General features: G+C 46.2%; 2 protein-coding genes across 4 annotated transcripts in view; one reads left to right on the top strand and one right to left on the bottom strand.

The window, feature by feature from the left end:
• armc8 (armadillo repeat containing 8) lies at nt 1-17,074 on the top strand. 3 transcript variants are annotated; one of them, XM_069724831.1, is made up of 22 exons: nt 9-245; nt 3,226-3,302; nt 4,286-4,357; nt 4,511-4,653; nt 4,755-4,852; nt 7,073-7,165; nt 7,264-7,344; nt 7,455-7,530; nt 7,934-8,024; nt 8,119-8,179; nt 8,280-8,480; nt 9,056-9,151; nt 9,252-9,334; nt 13,136-13,217; nt 13,383-13,469; nt 13,826-13,918; nt 14,090-14,239; nt 14,965-15,060; nt 15,223-15,318; nt 15,464-15,602; nt 16,222-16,315; nt 16,386-17,074. In XM_069724831.1, exons 1-22 carry the CDS (start codon nt 201-203, stop codon nt 16,417-16,419), a joined length of 2,088 nt encoding a protein of 695 aa, XP_069580932.1. In that variant the 5' UTR covers nt 9-200; the 3' UTR covers nt 16,420-17,074. The 3 variants fall into 3 exon arrangements, with proteins under 3 accessions (XP_069580934.1, XP_069580932.1, XP_069580933.1); XM_069724832.1 differs by having other exon boundaries at nt 10-245; nt 15,464-15,536; XM_069724833.1 differs by lacking the exons at nt 13,383-13,469; nt 13,826-13,918; nt 14,090-14,239; ... (3 more) ...; nt 16,222-16,315; nt 16,386-17,074 and adding an exon at nt 9,459-9,550 and having other exon boundaries at nt 1-245; nt 13,136-13,220.
• The window catches only part of dbr1 (debranching RNA lariats 1), a 91,300-nt gene that overhangs the window by 6,536 nt on the left and 64,718 nt on the right, over nt 1-20,046 (bottom strand). The gene's annotated exons all lie outside the window — the stretch shown is intronic.

Here is a 20,046-nt window from a genome sequence, read left to right as displayed (position 1 = left end):
ACAGCTAGCCGAGCTAGCTGAGTTAGCTGAGGTTTGTTTTGGTTTGGCGATGAGCTCCGAGTCCGGAGAGGACGACAGCCGCCGGGTTGTGACTTCACGTTTCATCGTAGCCGCGTGATTCCTCTGCAGCTCCTCCTGAAGGCCGCTCTCAGCTGCTCTGGGGGGCGGAGTGTCCGCGGAGCGCCGCCGACCGGGGAGAGATGGCGTGTCTGCTGGAGGCCCCGCTCCGCGTCAGCGTGCTGTCCGTGAGTCTCCGGTTCAAACACCGTCGGTCACTCAAAGCTGCTCGGAGCGGAGAGGACCGGGTCGTGACGTCATCGGGTCGTGACGTCATCGGGTCATCAGATCGATCTCGAAGGGCTCGTGTCTTCTATTAGCTCACGAGCTAGTTCGAGGCTTCGCAGCGTGTAGCGTGTTAGCGGTCCTCCGCGCGCCCGGACGGGCGGAGACATCGTGAACGTGTGAGGAGCTCGTGTGTGATGTGTCCGCCTGCCCCGTCGGTGTGTTCGGAAATTCAAATCAAGCACACGAAGTAGCTGTCAAGTGTCACTCAGAATGATGAGTAGCTAACGGCTAAGATTGACAGATGTCACCGCTCGTGTTGTAAAACGCAGAACATCATGAATGAGCTTTCTTATTCCAACGAGTTGATTTAATGCTTTAATTGATTAATTACAGGAGAAACTGAACCTTGATAACGAGCTAGCGTTACCTGCTCCACGGAACCATAGCTAGCCAGTAGCATATAGTTCATGCTAGCCAAGCTAAGTTTGTTAAATTCACTGCTTTCCTGTTTCTGGACTCAGAAATCAGCTGCGAGCCGAAAGTCTCACTCATCCAGGTGTTGGACTTCATTGTAGCCCAGTGACAGTAGCGGCCAGGTGGGTTTGGTTCAGTTCACGTTTCATTTGGAGCGAAAACCACCAGACTGGATCGGAGTCATGAAACTTGTCCTGTCTCGTGTTAGTCCATGTGAGGGACTCTGGGGGGTTGACCCAGGACACCTTGTTAGTCCATGTGAGGGACTCTGGGGGGTTGACCCAGGACACCTTGTTAGTCCATGTGAGGGACTCTGGGGGGTTGACCCAGGACACCTTATTAGTCCATGTGATGGACTCTGGGGGTTTGACCCAAGACACCTTGTTAGTCCATGTGAGGGACTCTGGGGGGTTGACCCAGGACACCTTGTTAGTCCATGTGAGGGACTCTGGGGGTTTGACCCAGGACATCTTGTTAGTCCATGTGAGGGACTCTGGTGGTTTGACCCAGGACACCGTGTTAGTCCATGTGAGGGACTGTGGTGGTTTGACCCAGGACACCTTGTTAGTCCATGCGAGGGACTCTGGGGGTTTGACCCCGGACACCTTGTTAGTCCATGTGAGGGACTCTGGTGGTGCTTTGACCCAGGACACCTTGTTAGTCCATGTGAGGGACTCTGGGGGTTTGACCCAGGACACCGTGTTAGTCCATGTGAGAGACTCTGGGGGTTTGACCCAGGACACCATGTTAGTCCATGTGAGGGACTGTGGTGGTTTGACCCAGGACACCTTGTTAGTCCATGCGAGGGACTCTGGGGGTTTGACCCCGGACACCTTGTTAGTCCATGTGAGGGACTCTGGTGCTTTGACACCGGACACCTTGTTAGTCCATGTGAGGGACTCTGGTGCTTTGACACCGGACACCTTGTTAGTCCATGTGAGGGACTCTGGTGCTTTGACCCCGGACACCTTGTTAGTCCATGTGAGGGACTCTGGTGCTTTGACCCCGGACACCTTGTTAGTCCATGTGGGGGACTCTGGTGCTTTGACACCGGACACCTTGTTAGTCCATGTGAGGGACTCTGGTGGTGCTTTGACCCAGGACACCTTGTTAGTCCATGTGAGGGACTCTGGTGCTTTGACCCCGGACACCGTGTTAGTCCATGTGAGGGACTCTGGGGGTTTGACCCCGGACACCGTGTTAGTCCATGCGAGGGACTCTGGGGGTTTGACCCAGGACACCTTGTTAGTCCATGTGAGGGACTCTGGGGGGTTGACCCAGGACACCTTGTTAGTCCTTGTGAGGGACTGTGGTGGTTTGACCCAGGACACCTTGTTAGTCCATGCGAGGGACTCTGGGGGTTTGACCCCGGACACCTTGTTAGTCCATGTGAGGGACTCTGGTGGTGCTTTGACCCAGGACACCTTGTTAGTCCATGTGAGAGACTCTGGTGCTTTGACCCCGGACACCTTGTTAGTCCATGTGAGGGACTCTGGGGCTTTGAGTTGACCCCGGACACCTTGTTAGTCCATGTGATGGACTCTGGGGGTTTGACCCTGGACACCGTGTTAGTCCATGTGAGGGACTCTGGGGGTTTGACCCAGGACACCTTGTTAGTCCATGTGAGGGACTCTGGGGCTTTGAGTTGACCCCGGACACCTTGTTAGTCCATGTGAGGGACTCTGGGGGTTTGACCCTGGACACCTTGTTAGTCCATGTGAGGGACTCTGGTGGTTTGACCCAGGACACCTTGTTAGTCCATGTGAGGGACTCTGGTGCTTTGACCCCGGACACCTTGTTAGTCCATGTGGGGGACTCTGGTGCTTTGACACCGGACACCTTGTTAGTCCATGTGAGGGACTCTGGTGGTGCTTTGACCCCGGACACCGTGTTTCAACAGAAATAGCACCTGTGTAAAGTCAGGGTGTTGTACAGGAGTCGGTGGTACCAGTCAGCTGGTCAGTCAGGTGGTCGTCTCCCTCTCAGGGGTCGAGTGAAGTTCTGGTTCAAGCGGTCAGTGACAAACAAAGTTTTCTGGTATCATATGCAGCCATTAGGGTGCAATATAAAGACACTTCGAAGCTCGTGCCATGGATGCTGCTGTATGTGTCCGCGTGTGTGCTTATTTTGGTAATAACGTGTGCAAAGCAAGTGAAACGTTTTTTATTTTAGTTAGATAACAGACAAAGATTTCAAATTGTATATTGATTGCTGTATTTATAATATTTGGCTTTGTTAAAAAAAAAATTAAAAAAAAAAGAAGCTGGTAATGTTTCCAGCAATAAATAAACTAGTTATGCAGAGAATTGGACTCTTTCTCAGCTTTGGATGCTGTGTGTCATAATGTGTGGATGTATAAGAAAAACTGGGCAAAGGATAATCTCATTTTCCAGTATAGTTGCCCAAATGATGATCATCTCAGTGAGTTTTGTGAGTAATGCTTTTGTTTTGTGTGTCCTCGTGCAGGAAGTTACTGCCACCAGTCGCCATTATGTTGACAGGCTGTTCGACCCTGACCCACAGAAAGTGCTGCAGGGAGTCATGTAAGTTCAGCAGTGCTTAATAAATGTGTTGTATTCCCTCCTGCAGGCAGGGAAAGTGTGTATAAATTGTAAGTGATTACTTTTGCGGTAAATGACAGACATGCTCTCAGTCGTTGACCAGCAGAACTGGAAGAGTGTGGGCTTCATTCATTCAGTGTGTTTTAGCACAGACAAAAAGCTTTTCCACGTTTTGTTTCTTTTTTGATCGACTGATGAAGGGGCAGTGCTGAATGTTAGCTGAATAAAGTCCCCCCCTCTAGTAAGTCAGCTGGTATTGCTGAGAACGGTATTTAGCAGGGTGAACATCATCCACAGGAGCATCTCTGTTTACATGCACAGGCTTTCATCTGATGGTGTATTTGAACATGCATGTTACTGCTGAGTGTGACTTCATATCTCTCTCACTCTCTCCGTCTCGCCTGCGTGACCTGGACTCTGACTATTTTATTGTTATTTTTAACTTCTGAGGAGACTAGCTCTGGTTACGGCTCGTACCGCTCCGCTAGCCGAGCTGAGTTAACTGCCCGCTACAGATGTATTTTTCCACTAGCTTCATTCAGCTGCAATTTGATATCATGTCGGGTACTTGCAGAGAAGAAGAAACACAGCATGGAAAATATGTAATGAATATAAATGAACAGGCTTCTTCTGTGTTGCTGGAGAATATGTGGTACATCTGCTTGATGTAAACCTTCTCCGATCCAGCTTGGAAACTAAGCCTGGCTGGCCTCGGCCTCCCTGGTGTCCTTCTAACCGATCAGATGATCGAGCTCACAGCCTGCCTGTGCCTCATGATGCTGAACAGTGTGATGACTTTTCGCTGAGGTTTTATGATGAAGGGACACGACTGTGTGAGATGCATCTTTAATGTGCCGTGGCAGCTAACATATTCATCGTCACTCATCAACGTGCATTATGCTCATATCCTGTCACAGCTGCTTCAGATAACATGAACATCTGTGTGTACATGTGTGACTTGACAGTGACATGAAGAATGCTGTCATAGGAAACAACAAGCAGAAGGCCAATCTGATCGTCCTCGGAGCTGTGCCGAGGTAAGTCTCCGCACACCTTTCCACAATACAAATACAGCAGAACTGTCAAAGCTAGAGAATATACAGTAACTCGGTGGTGTAATCTGCTGTACCTTCCAGGTTATTGAAAATGGTGAACTAGCTTTAGAATGTGTATTCTTTCATCGGTCCCAGGTTACTGTACCTGCTCCAGCAGAGCTCGTCCAGTCTGGAGCTGAGGACAGAGTGTGCTGTGGTGCTGGGCAGCCTCGCCATGGGCACCGAGAACAACATCAAGTCCCTGGTGGACTGTCACATCATCCCTGCCCTTCTTCAAGGTTTGGGCAAACACTCAAGCATGCAAATACTGCAGGGGACAACATCTTTGGAAAATCAGTGAGACACGAAAATGAACACCACCCGTGTTTTATGCTCGCAGGTCTCTTGTCTCCGGACCTGATCTTCATTGAAGCTTGTCTTCGATGTCTCCGAACGGTCTTCATCAGTCCAGTCACCCCTGTGCAGCTGCTCTATACTGTAGGTTCTGTCCGCTTGATATGAGGAACTAAAATACTGTGTCTCAACAAACTGAGATATGCAGTTGATAAAACTATGGAAAACCGTATTCAGAGTTCTAATGAAAGTTTAAAACTGGATTAGTTGATTTTTGACCTCGAGTTGCTGCGTCATCCAGAATATGTGAGTGCTGGAAATCCAAAGCAGTGAGCTACAAGAGGTGAAATGTTTAAATCTCAGTCAGCACGTCTGAAATACAGAGTAATATAATAGTCACCATTATTACATCATCGTCTGATTTTGATTATTTGAGTTGATCTCTGAAAAAGGATGAAACTAACAGAAACATCATATTTCCATCACTATTTCCATGTTGAGGTATGATCATCTCGTTGCACCCCCTTCTGATGCTGTGGTGTAATTAGCACCACCGACGGTTTATCTTATGACGCTTCTAAAATCTTCTAATACTTACACCGATCACATTTAGATGAGCATCTATTGATATTAACATTATGGATTCAAATTCAAATACCACTGCCAAAATAGGCTCCTCGACATGAAGTGTATGTGTTTTATTAAGCTATGTTTGGGTTTAAACTACAACCCTATTTCCAAAAAAGTTGGGACACTGTGTTAAATGTAAATATGAACAGAATGCAATGATTTGCAAATCATGTAAACTCCTATTCAATTGCAAATAGACCAAAGACAACATATCAAATGGTAAAACTGAGACATTTTATTGTTTTTGAAAAATATGTGCTTGATTTAGAATTTGATACCAGCAACACGTCTCAAAAACGTTGGGACACAATCATGTGTCAAATCACTGATTTGCATTTTTTTTTTTTACAGCACTGTAAATGTTGGGGAACTGAGGAGACCAGTTTCTGGAGTTTTGAAAGTGAAATGTGGTCCCATTCTTGCCTGATAGAGGATTTCAGCTGCTCAACAGTTCAGGGTCTCCTTTGTTGTATTGTTCATGTCCTGATGCTCCAGATGTTTTCAATGATTGACAGGTCTGGACTGCAGGAGGCCAGTTTATCAGCGGACTCTTCTACTAGAGAACCATGCTGTTGGAATACGTGCAGAATGTGGTTGGACGTTGTTCTGCTGAAATAAACAAGACCTTCCCTGAAAGAGACGTTGTCTGGATGGCAGCATATGTTGCTCCAAAACCTGACTATATCATTCAGCATTAATGCTTCCTTCCAGATGTTCAAGCTACCCATGCCATGTGCACTAATGCATCCCTGTACCATCACAGATGCTGGCTTTAGAACTGAGCTGATAACAAGCTGGGTGGTCCCTCTCCTCTTTAACCTGGAGGATGCAGCGTCCATGATTTCCAAACAGAATCTCAGATTGTGATCCATCAGACCTCAGGACAGTTTTCCACTTCACCTCAGTCCATCTTCAATGATCTCGGTCCAGAGAAGGCGGCGGTGTTTCTGGATCATGTTTCTATCTGGTTTCTTCTTTGGAGAGTTTCAACCTGCATTTGTAGACGCAGCGATGAACTGTGTTCACAGACGATGGTTTTCACAGGTGTTCCTGAGCCTTTCTTAGACCGGTGATGAATAAATCACCAAATTCTTTACAATTTTACGTTGAGGAACATTATTCTTAGATTGTTGCACTATTTTCCAACACAGTCTTTCAGAGTGGTGAACCTCTCCCCATCTTCACTACTGAGAGACTCTGCCGCTCTGAAATTATCTTTTTATACTCAATCATGTTGCTGATCTGTTGCCATGGTAACCTCATTAGTTGTCGGATGTTCAACCAGGTGTCTGTTTTGTTGTGTTATACAACTTTAACAGTCTTCTGTTGTCCCTGTCCAAACTTTTTTGAGACATGTTTCTGCCATCAATATTTTTCATAAAACAATAATATTTCGATATTTGATGTTTTATTTGGTCTATTTTCAATTAAATATGGGTTTATGATGTAATCCTGTCTTTATCCTGTTTTTATTTACATTTTACAGTGTCCCAACTTTTCTGGAAACAGGGTTGTAGAATTATGGCATAAAATGAACAGAAAAGACCTTCAAATCATTATTCACAATTGATTGGTGTGACAATTAATCATCAACTAAAATTTAAAGTTGAATCTGATACTAATAAGCTGTGTTAGCACCAATAATGATGCTTCTAGCCCTCTACTCACATCGTCTGAGGCCAAGGCCAATTCTGATTTCATATTTTGAAATTATATTGTGTTTGTGTTTTTAAGGACCCCACTGTGATTCCCCATCTAATGTCTCTACTGAGCAACTCACAGAGAACCCAGGAGTACATCACACAGATCTTCTCCCACTGTTGTAAGGTATTTGCTGGTATTTGGTCACACACAAACACACTGGAGTCCATCACACTTGCGGCCAGACCGAGAACCCTTGTTGACTAGACGTTTGTTGTCTCTAGACTCCAGAGCACCAGACAGTTCTGTTCAACCACGGCGCCATCCAGAACATCGCCCCTCTGCTTATCTCACCCTCTTATAAGGTAGGATGTCCTCCTTTGAGTGTGTATGGTTCCCCAGGTGGATGACACCATCTCTCAGTACTCCGTAACTTCCTGATATCGACCTCCATCTGATCTCATTGCCTCTCCAGGTCCGCATGCAGGCGTTAAAGTGTTTCTCAGTACTGGCATATGAGAACACTCAGGTCTCCATGACACTGGTGAATGGTGAGGAAACCCCTCCCCTCTACCCACCCTACCCTACTGTACTGTACCCTACCCACCCTACCCTACTGTACTGTACCCTACCCACCCTACCCTACCCTACTGTACTGTACCCTACCCTACCCTACCCACCCTACCCTACTGTACTGTACCCTATCCTACCCTCCCTACTGCACTCTACTGTACGCTACCCTACTCTACTGTGCCCTGCCCTGCTCTACTCTACTCTACCATTCCATTCCATTCCCTACTCTTCCCTTCCCTACTCTACCCTCCCTTTCCTACTTGACCCTACTCTACTGTGCCCTGCCCTGCCCTGCCCTGCCCTGCCCTGCCCTGCCCTGCCCTGCCCTGCCCTGCCCTGCCCTGCCCTGCTCTCAACCCCAGTTATATCTTTTGTTCTCAGTGCTGGTGGATGGTGAGCTGCTCACTCAGGTATTTGTCAAAATGATGCAAAGGGATCAGCCCATTGAAATGCAGCTAACAGCAGCCAAATGGTGAGTCACATATTGATTATAATTGTTGGTTTTTTGTTTTTGTTTTTGCTGTATACCTTTTTTTTCAAATGTGAGCCCTCTCCTTCTTTCCCAGTCTAACCTACATGTGTCGAGCGGGCGCCATCCGGACAGATGACAGCTGCATAGTACTTAAGGTCAGGCTTTTTCTAGGTTTTCATCACTATGACCATTATAGATTATATCAGGCACACGTTTTCATTTTAACATGGGTATGACTTCCTGTTGCTGTTCCAGACCTTGCCTTGCCTCGTGCGGATGTGCAGTAAGGAGCATTTGCTCGAGGAGAGAGTGGAGGGTGCAGAGACGCTGGCCTATCTGATGGAGCCAGACGTGGAGCTGCAAAGGATCGCAAGCACCACTGACCACCTGGTGGCCATGCTGGCCGACTACTTCAAATACCCCAGCTCTGTGTCTGCCATCACTGACATCAAGAGGGTGGGTCTGTGGCCCTCAGCGGGCCCCAATTATGTAGCATTATTCAAACAAGATGCAAAAGGACAGGTGTTGCAATGTGAGGTCTCTATCACTGGACTAAACAAGACTTCAGCCTGCACAGCGGCGTCAGCAGCACTGGGAAACTGGACTTTGAGCTAAATGCTAACACGCTGATTTGACTCATAATTACGTCTAATGTTTACCTCGATGTGCTCATCATCCAGTTGTACAGCTTGGGCTTCTAAGGTGGGAATGTCAGTAGTTTTGCAGGTGTTTAGTCAAAACCAAAGAATAAGACTCGATGAAAAGTCAGAGGATCACCAAGTGAGGTCGTCCAACATTTGTGCAGCAAATATGATAGATTTGTTTGTGTAAATATTTTGTGGAAGCAACTATAGTCATCCCTGAAATATTGAAATTGAGTTATCAGGTCAAAAATACATGATTATTTGTAAATATTTTATTGTATCAAAATGTGTTATTGAGAAGTGTTGTCACTCATGAACTTTAGAGATGTCACCCTTGTCATCACGGTTTTGTGCCTTGCTGACTTTGTGCATCTCTGTGGTTTGCAGCTGGACCACGACCTGAAACATGCACATGAGCTGAGACAAGCTGCTTTCAAACTGTACGCCTCACTCGGCTCCAACGACGAGGACATTCGCAAAAAGGTTTCCACTGGTGTATTTAGATTTACATAAGTTATAGTGTGTTGTTGTGTGCATACGTGTTTGTACTCTAATCCATCCCATTCTTCTTTGTTTTCTCCAGATCACAGAGACGGAGAACATGATGGACAGGATAGTCAGTGGCCTATCAGAATCCAGCATTAAAGTCCGTTTGGCGGCCGTCAGGTAAGCTGCAGACCAGGCTCCAGTTTGTCTTCCCAACCTCATAACGACACTCGTGCCCACAAATTTAACTGGCACAGTCAGAATTAAATTGAAATGAAGTAGAATTGTGCTGTTATGTCTACAGGGTGGATCAAAAAGTTCTGAGACGGCTTCTGTTGTGCGCAAACAGAGTGCAGGACCGTGACGTGCTCGGAGCAGTGTGAAGCCATAAGCTTAGTGAGTAAGCTTCTGAGTTACATCAATTGATCAACATCAGCACCTGAGTCGCACATGTTTTTTGCACATTTGTGGTTTCCCATGGAGTTGAGCAGAGAGTGCATATCAAAGTTTGGATGAAACTCAGGAAATCAGACCCTTGAAATGCAGCGATGAGCCTACAGAAATGTCGAGTGGCATTTGTGTTTCAAGGGGGGGTGAACGTCGCCGTTCAAGATCAAAGGAGGTGCATCAGGTCAGGAGCAACCAGCTGGGTTTGTTCTTTGACATTCAGGGTTGAATTTGTCCCACAGGGTCAGACAGTCAGCACCAAGTTTGACTGTAAACCACTTGAACTGTGACGTCATGGTGTTGAAAATACGCACGTTTTTCATCGCAACAACACAATCATCGCTCCCCACCACGCAGACTCACTAGATTTGGCCCCTCTGACTTCTTTCTGTTTCCTGAAAATTGGATGTGCGCTCTCTGCTCTGGTTTCAAGTTCAGGATTCATGGTGCACACATACCAATGCTCACAGAAATGGTTGTAACACAAGGGAATGATGTTGGTCAAGCAACGTAACTTGGAATACTTTTAAAGGTTATAGCTGCCTCCTGCTCAGAGCACATCACGGTGCTGCGCTCTGAACTTTTTGGTTATCCTTGTATATCGTGAAATTATTTCAGGTTATAGTATGTACACTGCTCAAAAAAATAAAGGGAACACTTAAACAACACATCTTAGATCTCAATGAATGAAATATTCCAGTTGAGAACAAAATAACATCAGAATGATCAATGGAAATCAGAATTATTATTCATGGAGGTCTGGATTCAGAATCATACTGCTGACACACTCCAGCCACATGAGGCCGAGCATTGTCCTGCATCAGAAGAACCCAGGACCCGCTGCACCAGCAGATGGTCTTCAACAGGTCTGAGGATCTCATCCCGGGACCTAATGGCAGTCAGGGTACCTCTGGCTAGCACACGGAGGGCTGCGCGGCCCTCCGAAGAAACGCCTCCCCAGACCGTCGCTGACCCGCCGCCGAACCAGTCCCGCTGGAGGATGTTGCAGGCAGCAGAACGTTCTCCACGGCGTCTCCAGACTCCGTCACGTCTGTCACATGTGCTCAGTGTGAACCTGCTCTCGTCCGTGAAGACCGCAGGGCGCCGACGGAGAAACTGCCAATCTTGGTGTTCTCTGGCAAATGCCGATCGCCCCGCACGGTGTTGGGCTGTAAGCACAGACCCCACTTGTGGACGTCGGGCCCTCGTACCGCCCTCATGGAGTCTGTGACTGACAGTTTGAGCAGAAACATGCACATTAGTGGCCTGCTGGAGGTCATTTTGTAGGGCTCTGGCAGCGCTCCTCCTGTTCCTCCTTGCACAAAGGAGCAGATAGCGGTCCCGCTGCCGGGTTGTTGTCCTCCTACGGCCCCCTCCACGTCTCCTGGTGGACCGGCCCGTCTCCCGGTATGTCCTCCGTCCTCTTGACACTGTGCTGACAGACACAGCAAACCTTCTTGCCACAGCGTGCATTGATGTGCCATCCTGGATGAGCTGCACTACCTGAGCAACTTCTGTGGGTTGGAGACACCTCATGCTCCCTCTAGTGGTGAGGACACTGGCAAAATGCAAAAGGGACCAACAATCATCCAGAAAGGACGAGGACAGAGAAACGGTCTGTGGTCACCACCTGCAGAACCGTTCCTTTATAGGGTTGTCTTGATGATTGCCTCATTTCCACCTGTTGTCTGTTCCATTTGTACAACAGCAGGTGAAACTGATCCACAATCAGTGTTGATCCTAACTGGACAGCTTGATTTCACAGAAATGGGATTGATTGGAGTTACATTGAGTTGTTTAAGTGTTCCCTTTATTTTTTTGGAGCAGTGTATTACAACCCACACAACAAAGTTGGGACGCTGTGTAAAATGTAAATAAAAACAGAATGCAATAATTTGCAAATCACATAATACCATATTTAATTGAAGATAGACCAAAGACAACAAACAGAGAAATTTCTTGTTTTATGAAAAAATATGTGCTTATTTTGAATTTGATGGCAGCAACACATATCAAAAAGGTTGAGACAGGGGCAACAAAAGACTGGAAAAGTTGTTTAAAACAAAACAAAAAAAGACCTGACAACTAATCAGGTTGCCATCGCAGATAATTTCAGAGAGGCAGAGTCTCTCAGCAGTGAAGATGGGGAGAGGTTCACCGCTCTGAAAGACTGTGTTGGAAAATAGTGCAACAATCTAAGAATAATGTTCCTCAACGTAAAATTGTAAAGAATTTGGTGATTTATTCATCACCGGTCTAAGAAAGGCTCAGGAACACCTGTGAAAACCATCGTCTGTGAACACAGTTCATCGCTGCGTCCACAAATGCAGGTTAAAACTCTCCAAAGAAGAAACCAGATAGAAACATGATCCAGAAACACCGCCGCCTTCTCTGGACCGAGATCATTGAAGATGGACTGAGGTGAAGTGGAAAACTGTCCTGAGGTCTGATGGATCACAATCTGAGATTGTGTTTGGAAATCATGGATGCTGCATCCTCCAGGTTAAAGAGGAGAGGGACCATCCAGCTGGTTATCAGCTCAGTTCTAAAGCCAGCATCTGTGATGGTACAGGGATGCATTAGTGCACATGGCATGGGTAGCTTGAACATCTGGAAGGAAGCATTAATGCTGAATGATATATTCAGGTTTTGGAGCAACATATGCTGCCATCCAGACAACGTCTCTTTCAGGGAAGGTCTTGTTTATTTCAGCAGAACAACGTCCAACCACATTCTGCACGTATTCCAACAGCATGGTTCTCTAGTAGAAGAGTCCGCTGATAAACTGGCCTCCTGCAGTTCAGACCTGTCAATCATTGAAAACATCTGGAGCATCAGGACATGAACAATACAACAAAGGAGACCCTGAAGTGTTGAGCAGCTGAAATCCTCTATCAGGCAAGAATGGGACCACATTTCACTTTCAAAACTCCAGAAACTGGTCTCCTCAGTTCCCAAAAATTTACAGTGTTGTAAAAAAAAAATATTTTTTTTTAAAATATATATGCAAATCAGTGGTAAACATGATTGTGTCCCGACGTTTTTGAGATGTGTTGCTGGTATCAAATTCTAAATAAGCTTACATATTTTATCAAACAATAAAATGTCTCAGTTTCACCGTCTGATATGTTGTCTTTGGTCTATTTGCAATTAAATGAGTTTACATGATTTGCAAATCATTGCATTCTGTTCATATTCACATTTTAAACAGCATCCCAACTTTTTGGGAATTGAGAATAAACTCCTGTGTGTCTCTCTCTGTCTCTGTCTGTCTCTCTCTGTCTGTCTCTGTCTCTGTCGGTCTCTCTCTCTCTCTCTCTCTGTCTGTCGCTCTGTCTCTGTCTGTCTATCTCTCTCGCTCTGTCTCTCTCTGTCTGTCTCTCTCTCTCTGTCTCTCTCTATCTCTGTCTGTCTGTCTCTCGCTCTGTCTATCTGTCTCTCTCTGTCTGTCGCTCTGTCTCTGTCTCGCTGTCTATCTCTGTCTGTCTCTCTCTCTGTCTCTCTGTATGTCTCTCTGTCTCCGTTTTTGTCCAGGTGTCTCCACAGTTTGTCTCGGTCGGTGCAGCAGCTGAGGACCAGCTTCCACGACCACGCGGTGTGGAAACCCCTGATGAAGGTGTGTTACTGAGTGGAAACAGCAACATGTGTTGTGTGTCTGTCTGCTTGCCATTTGCTGAGTTGTCTGTCCGGATGGGGGCAGAAAGGCAGGCAGACAGACAGACAGACAGAGTGCATGTGAGAATAAATGAAGGGAACATTGACCCGTGCCGTCTGTGTTTAGCTGCTGCAGAACGCTCCAGATGAAGTCCTGGTCATGGCTTCTTCTACACTATGCAATCTACTGCTGGAGTTCTCACCCAGCAAAGAGGTACATTCTCCCACACACACAGACACAGGTACATGTGTGGTCCAGGCCGTGGTCCGGGCCGTGGTCCATCAAAGCAGGTGTAGGCTCAGATGTTTCTGCTCATTGTTGAGCTGTTCGTTGCAGATTTACTGCTTCAGTTTCCTCTCGCTGCACTCGTAGCATCACGTTGGTAAAAAAAGCAAAACTTTAAAACCCCACTGTTCACCAGCATCTGAGCTCCACACAGCAGACAGACGTCCTGGTGAACATAGTGGAGCATTTGAAAACCAGGTATTCCTCAGTTACTCCTGATGAGTACATTAACAAATGTTTTTTCTATAATTATAACTTGAGACCAGTTGATTGTGTGTCTGCAGCCCATCCTGGAATCGGGGGTGATTGAATTACTATGCAGTCTGACCCAGAGTGAAAGTCCTGCACTGAGGGTCAATGGAATCTGGGCTCTGATGGTGAGGACGACCTGAACCTGTAAACACCTGTCGCTTTTATGTGATCATCAAACTCCTGTAAAGATCACTGAGAGTGTGTGTGTGTGTGTGTGTGTGTGTGTGTGTGTGTGTGTGTGTGTGTGTGTGTGTGTGTGTGTGTGTGTGTGTGTGTGTGTGTGTGTGTGTGTGAAGAACATGGCGTTCCAGGCGGATCAGAAGGTGAAGGTGGAGATCGTCCGGTGTTTGGGGACGGAGCAGTTGTTCCGCCTGCTGTCGGACCCCGACACCAACGTGCTGATGAAGACACTCGGTTTGCTGCGTAATCTGCTGTCAACGCGCCCTGTGAGAGACACACACACACACACACACACACACACACACACACACACACACACACACACACACACACACACACACACACACACACACACACACACACACACACACACACACACAGGAGAGTTTATTACGTATTACTAGACTTATATAGGGCTGCAACTAAGGCTTATTTTCATTACCAATTAACATGCAGATTGATTTGGTTTAAAAATACTGAACACTGAATCATCAGAATATGTGCAGATTAATATTCTGTCAATCAACTAATTGATGAATGGCTTATTGTTGCAGCTGTTTGCTCACAGCGTTCCCAGTAAAGGAACCATTTGCAGCCGTGCTGCCTGGTGTGGACACTGTTGGGACGGTCCCGTTAATAGACCTTCAAACAATGTTGTTAAATGAGCAGAGTTTACTGTTCAATTATTTCCAGGAATATTGGTGACTTCCAAACATGTCGGACACTTGTGTGCCTCGGATACGGTATCATATGTTCAGCGGTCTGGAGTCCTTTAATCTGGTTCCCAGCCTTCCTCAGCCTCAGAGTGTAGTGATGGACTCGGCGGTCCTGTCGTGGAGACGCAGACGTCCTGGTTTGACTTGATAATTCAGCAGGATTGTTTCAGTACTGTCTCTCCTCCTCTGTAGATATAAATACACACCATCCAGTGACGTGTGCATACATACTGATTGTCCACTGCCACCTTTCCCTTCTGAATCTGTGTTGTCAGCACATTGACCAGATCATGAGCTCTCATGGGAAGCAGATCATGCAGGCAGTGACCCTCATCCTGGAAGCAGAGCACAGTATAGAGGTGAAGGAGCAGGTGAGTCCTCCTCCGCTTCATGCACTCTAAGATCAGATCTGAGTCCAGTGTTCTGGTCTCTGCAGAGCCGGACGTCCCTCCGACAGTCAGCTGGAATTAAACTTGCATTTGTTTCTGAATCCCAAAGAACAACACTGATGTAACGCTGTTCCTATCTGTCAGACGCTGTGCATCCTCGCCAACATCGCCGACGGCAACACAGCCAAGGAACTCATCATGACCAATGACGACATGCTCCAGAAAATCAAATACTACATGGTACCGTGTACAACAGGACGACTGGAGCTCTTTCATCACATCCTTGTCATGTTGTTTTAAGTTCGTCTCCTTGAGGCCCAGTAAACTGAGTTTTGGTTCTCTTGTTCTTGTCTTGTAATCTGCTCGACTGCTGCTGTTCCCACAGGGGCATTCGAATGTGAAACTGCAGCTCGCTGCCACCTTCTGCATCTCCAACCTGATCTGGAATGAGGAGGACGGTGAGGGACACAGCACACTAAGAAAGGGCTCTGGTTCAGACAAAGGAGGAAGTGACGAAAACAGAGGTCTCGTATCATGAAATGTTTGAAGGCATATTTACATTACAGCAGAAAATCTAAGGTCTGTATGTTTTACCAGAGAAGTTAGAGACACAGACCTTAAAGATGATTATGAAGCATCAGAAAGACCATCAGTGGTTCATGGATGGAGCTTCTACTGAAAGAGGATTTTTCAAATGAATGATTAGAATAAAAAGTGAACGATCACTGATGACAACTGATATCTGAGATGGAAAGAGAGAATGAAAAATTAATTTACAATTATAATTGACCCTTTTATAGAAAGGGTTAGAAATGTAAAAGAAGCTCTGTCGAGGCCCCGCCCCCTGCAGAATTCTACTAAATGATGCCACCTTAGCTACAATGCTAATGTTGCCAAGGTAACCAAGGAGCCACACCTGCATCCTGATATTTTCCCTGCTGAGTATTGTTGTCGGTATGATTTGCTGTCGTACAGTTTAGAAGACTCAACAGTGACTAGACCAGCCGGGGTCAAAGTTCAGTGAGGCTGGTTTCATGTGGTGCATTAAATGCTGGCAGTAATTCGTGAAGCTGCCGGCCGCGTGCACGTGATGTTGGCGGATGCTGGATTTGGTTTGGTCTCTGCTTCGTCGTGTGTTCTCAGGTTCTCAGGAGCGTCAGGACAAGCTGAGGGAGATGGGCTTCGTGGACGTCCTGCACAAACTGACCCAGGCCTCTGACCCCAACCTCAGCGACAGGTGGGCGGCAGCCAATCGTGAAATGCAGCTTTGTTGTCTGACAGGTGGACTGATGGTGTGTCTCCCTCAGGGCCAAGACGGCGATGCAGCAGTACTTAGCGTGACTACAGTGGGCAGCGCTCCTCTACTGCCAGCCCAGCTAACAATCATCGGGAGGACACCTGCCACTGCTCCTTTTGTTTGTTGTTTATTTAACCTTGAGGCTTGTTTTGTTGCACAAAGACACCTTTTTTTGGACCTGTGGCCGACCTCTCCTCACCTCCTGCTCGCCACCCAGCACCAACACCTCAATCCAGCCTCACTCCTCAACTCACCGGATCTCTGAGACTCCGAGACCTTCAATGTTGAAATCAACGGTTAAAAGGGTTTCGCTCGTTTTTTCTTCTTTTTCTTGAAGTGAAACCTTTCCGGACTTTGTGATTTGCAATCTTAGTTTTGTTTTTTTGGAGTGCAGCCGCCTGACACCAGCACCGCTTTGGTGCTTTTTGGACTCCTGATAGTGGAGATTCTGGTCTCAGAACCAACTACAAGAGCAGGGCTGTTGCACAGCAAAGCTTCCCGGTTTTATTTTTTTAATTCTTAATTAATATTACAATTAATATTAATGTTTCCTTAAGGCATCGCAAGCAAGGACACATTTGGAAAAACACAGACTGCCTATTTTGAAATTTTGGGTGTTTTCTTTTTTTGTGGATACATACCTCGTAAATATATAAATATATATAAATATAAACATAAATATATATTTTTGGATTTTTATTTTCCCCCGACCCTGTCGTTTGTTTTCCTTCATTCCCTCTGAACCGTGACTCTCGGCCCAGTCGGGTGAATCCGCTGCAGTCGGATCCAGCGTGTCTGATGACTCCAGCGGTGCCCGAGGAAGAAGTGCGATCCTCCTGATCGGTCCCGTGTGGTTTCCTCTCCGTGGTGTTGCTGTGTGCAGCAGCCATCCTTATAATCCCAATGGGAAATGTAGTTTCAGAGCTGATAGTGCTTCTCCTGTCCGGCCTTGTTATGAACTAACGGGCGTACAAAGAAGAGCAGAGATGAGAGGATCCACGTCGCCTCCGCTGAGTCCGACCTGGTGTCTGTTGCTGTCTCTGCAACCCTCCTTCCTCTCTGTGTTCGTCCAAAGGAGAAATGAAGTTGTTGAGCTTTTCTGTCCTGTGATGTGTTGTGAGACGTGAGCGAGGAGCAAGTTGATGTAAGGAATAAAGGAAGAAGGGTTTGAGACGGGCCCGGGGGGGGAAAGCACCGAGGGCATCCACAGCAGCAGAATCCAGCACTACGTTGTGTTTCATCCCCGTTATATCATTTCCTCTCCCATCAGGATATTTCTAGACTTCCCTGACATTTCAAACCTTACTGAAGCTCTGATAGAATGAATGTTACCTTTGAAAATATATGCAGACCTGCAGAAGGAGTTCCTCTGTGTTGCGTCTTATTTCTCCACGGAGAGTACAGCTCGGTCTGAGTAAGTTAGGTGTCTTTGTGTCTGGATCTTTGCTTGTTGCCTCATTAAGGCGTCTGCACGTCTCAGTTCTTCACAGCAGTTTCATTTCAAAACAAAAGCTTTAAAATGCATTCGTAGTTGTGTGGTTTGTTTCCAATGTGTGTGTTGGACTGCCGTCTGTCTGAACCGGGCGGTGCTGTCAGCGGAGGTCCAGTCAGAACCATCAGACTTCATCTGCAGGACGCTCATCATTTTACAGGAGCAACGCTCCCAAACAGCGGCTGCATGGACAGGAACTTTTAACAAGTCCCTCCTACTCAATAAAAACAGAGCCGAGCCCTCATTCACTAATATGTGCGTAAAAAGTCTTCTTTGTGCACAAAGTGAGTGCACATGCAAAATCACCGTGGGATTCATGACACGTGCGTATCGGCCAACGTAGTCCTCACCACCGTGCGCATGTTAGAGAATCAGTCATTCTAAACTGACAGGCACCTCTGTGATTAGCATACTGCCACGCCCCCAATTCTCCATATAAGGACATTCTTTGTCTGGAGCTGTGTCCTGACCAAAGCGGTTGACAGATGGCACCAAAAATTAAAAAGAAGAAATTCACAATACACAATAGTGTCTGAGGTGGACACAGAAAAGGAAGACGATTCAAAATGATTTCCTCACGAGTAACTGGTTAAAATAAATTCGTGCAGCATCGCGGGCTGCGGTTACTACAGCTGCTGCGTCCCCTGAAGTGCCCTGTGGCACAGGTTGATCCTCAACCCGATGAACGCAACAGCGCAGCGAGTATTCATCACAGAGATGTAGCGGATGTCCCCGGAAACTGCACGACTTTAGCTTTTCAAAAATGTTGGTGTAATGAAGCGTCGTGGAGATGATCGAAGTGGAAGTTGCGGTGACGTGACACTGCATGAAGTGCTCCATCCAGCTCACTGAATTCACACCGTGCTGTCAATCCAAATAAACAGCAGGACGGATCCTTTCTGATGAAACCCGCCGTTTCTCTGGACGACAAAGTGTTTTCAGCAAGTCCAGTTTGATCCCAGCTGACCTCTGACCTGAATACGTCCTAGAAATGAGGGTGAACGTGATCAGAAGTAACCGCAGGTCATTTATTTCAGAATTAATATGGTATATCCAATTATCGGTGAATATATGTGAATATCTTCATTAAGACAATAATTGATATGGTTTAAAGGCCGGCAATTTATTGTTAGCCTATTTAATACATTTGATCAATGCATTAGTAAATTAATGGTTTTCAATAGTGTCGCTTATTAAATCCTGTTTTAATGAATGCAGTTTTAGTATGCTAAAAGGTGTGTGTTTCAATTTTAAAGACAGCCAGGCTGTCATCACTGGTTGGTACGCACGGTCTGAGGTCATCATGTTCACAGAGTACCAACAAATTCAGGAAAGAAGATATTGATGAATCCCAGATTTGTGCATCAAATGTTCGTATGCACGGTTTAACCATAGATTTATGTGTTAGTGAATGTTTGTAGAGCAAAGGACAGGAAAAAGGTAGTTCTTCATGGTATCGATCGTACGCTGTAACAACAGCCATGATTTCACACACAAATAACACATGTTGAGAGAAGCGCTTGTCCACATGCTGCCGTTTATCACCACCTTCACCCCGTTTTTGGCCCAAAGTTTGAGTTCACTCATTCACTGTTCATCTGTTTGGAGTTTGTTAGTTATCTTTTCCAGTTCATCCTCAGTATCTTGAAGAAGGCCTTCAGCTCACCTTTGTCCAAGTGAGGAGAAAAACATTCACGCATTTGTTACCGCAGCTCTTTCATGGTTGACACTGGTGACAGCGTCCAACAAAGACTGCCCATGCTCACACCAAGAATTTATTGCATCACTTAACTGCATACTGTCTCATCAGCACTGATTGGACAGATTAACATTAACATTTTTAATCTGACTCCATAATAACTTTCTACCTTCCATCAGTGACTAAAAATGCAAGAGTACAAAGAGGTGATTCATTGGTAATTCAAAGAGCATTGGTTTTACATGAAGACAACACAGGTGATTCATAAGATTTCAAAACTGAGGATGATACATTGAAACTTTGATTGGACCATGAAAAGGCTGGGTTGAATTTGAATGAATATTCACCAGCAAGTCCGGAGATATCGTAACCTTGCAACACTCAACTGTGCTCATTGTTGGGCAGCAGGCTCCTTGGTCATCCCAAGCAGTGCTTACTGTAGAGCTGAATTCACGAGGTCCAGAGAGGTGGACAATTAGG

The sequence above is a fragment of the Brachyistius frenatus genome, unplaced genomic scaffold, assembly GCF_029030835.1.
Source record: "Brachyistius frenatus isolate BFR_SWC_R1_liver_20210118 unplaced genomic scaffold, ASM2903083v1 Contig_398, whole genome shotgun sequence".
Taxonomy (NCBI): domain Eukaryota; kingdom Metazoa; phylum Chordata; class Actinopteri; family Embiotocidae; genus Brachyistius; species Brachyistius frenatus.
Note: the sequence above shows the minus strand (reverse complement) of the source record. Positions and strands in the feature narration are given on the sequence as shown.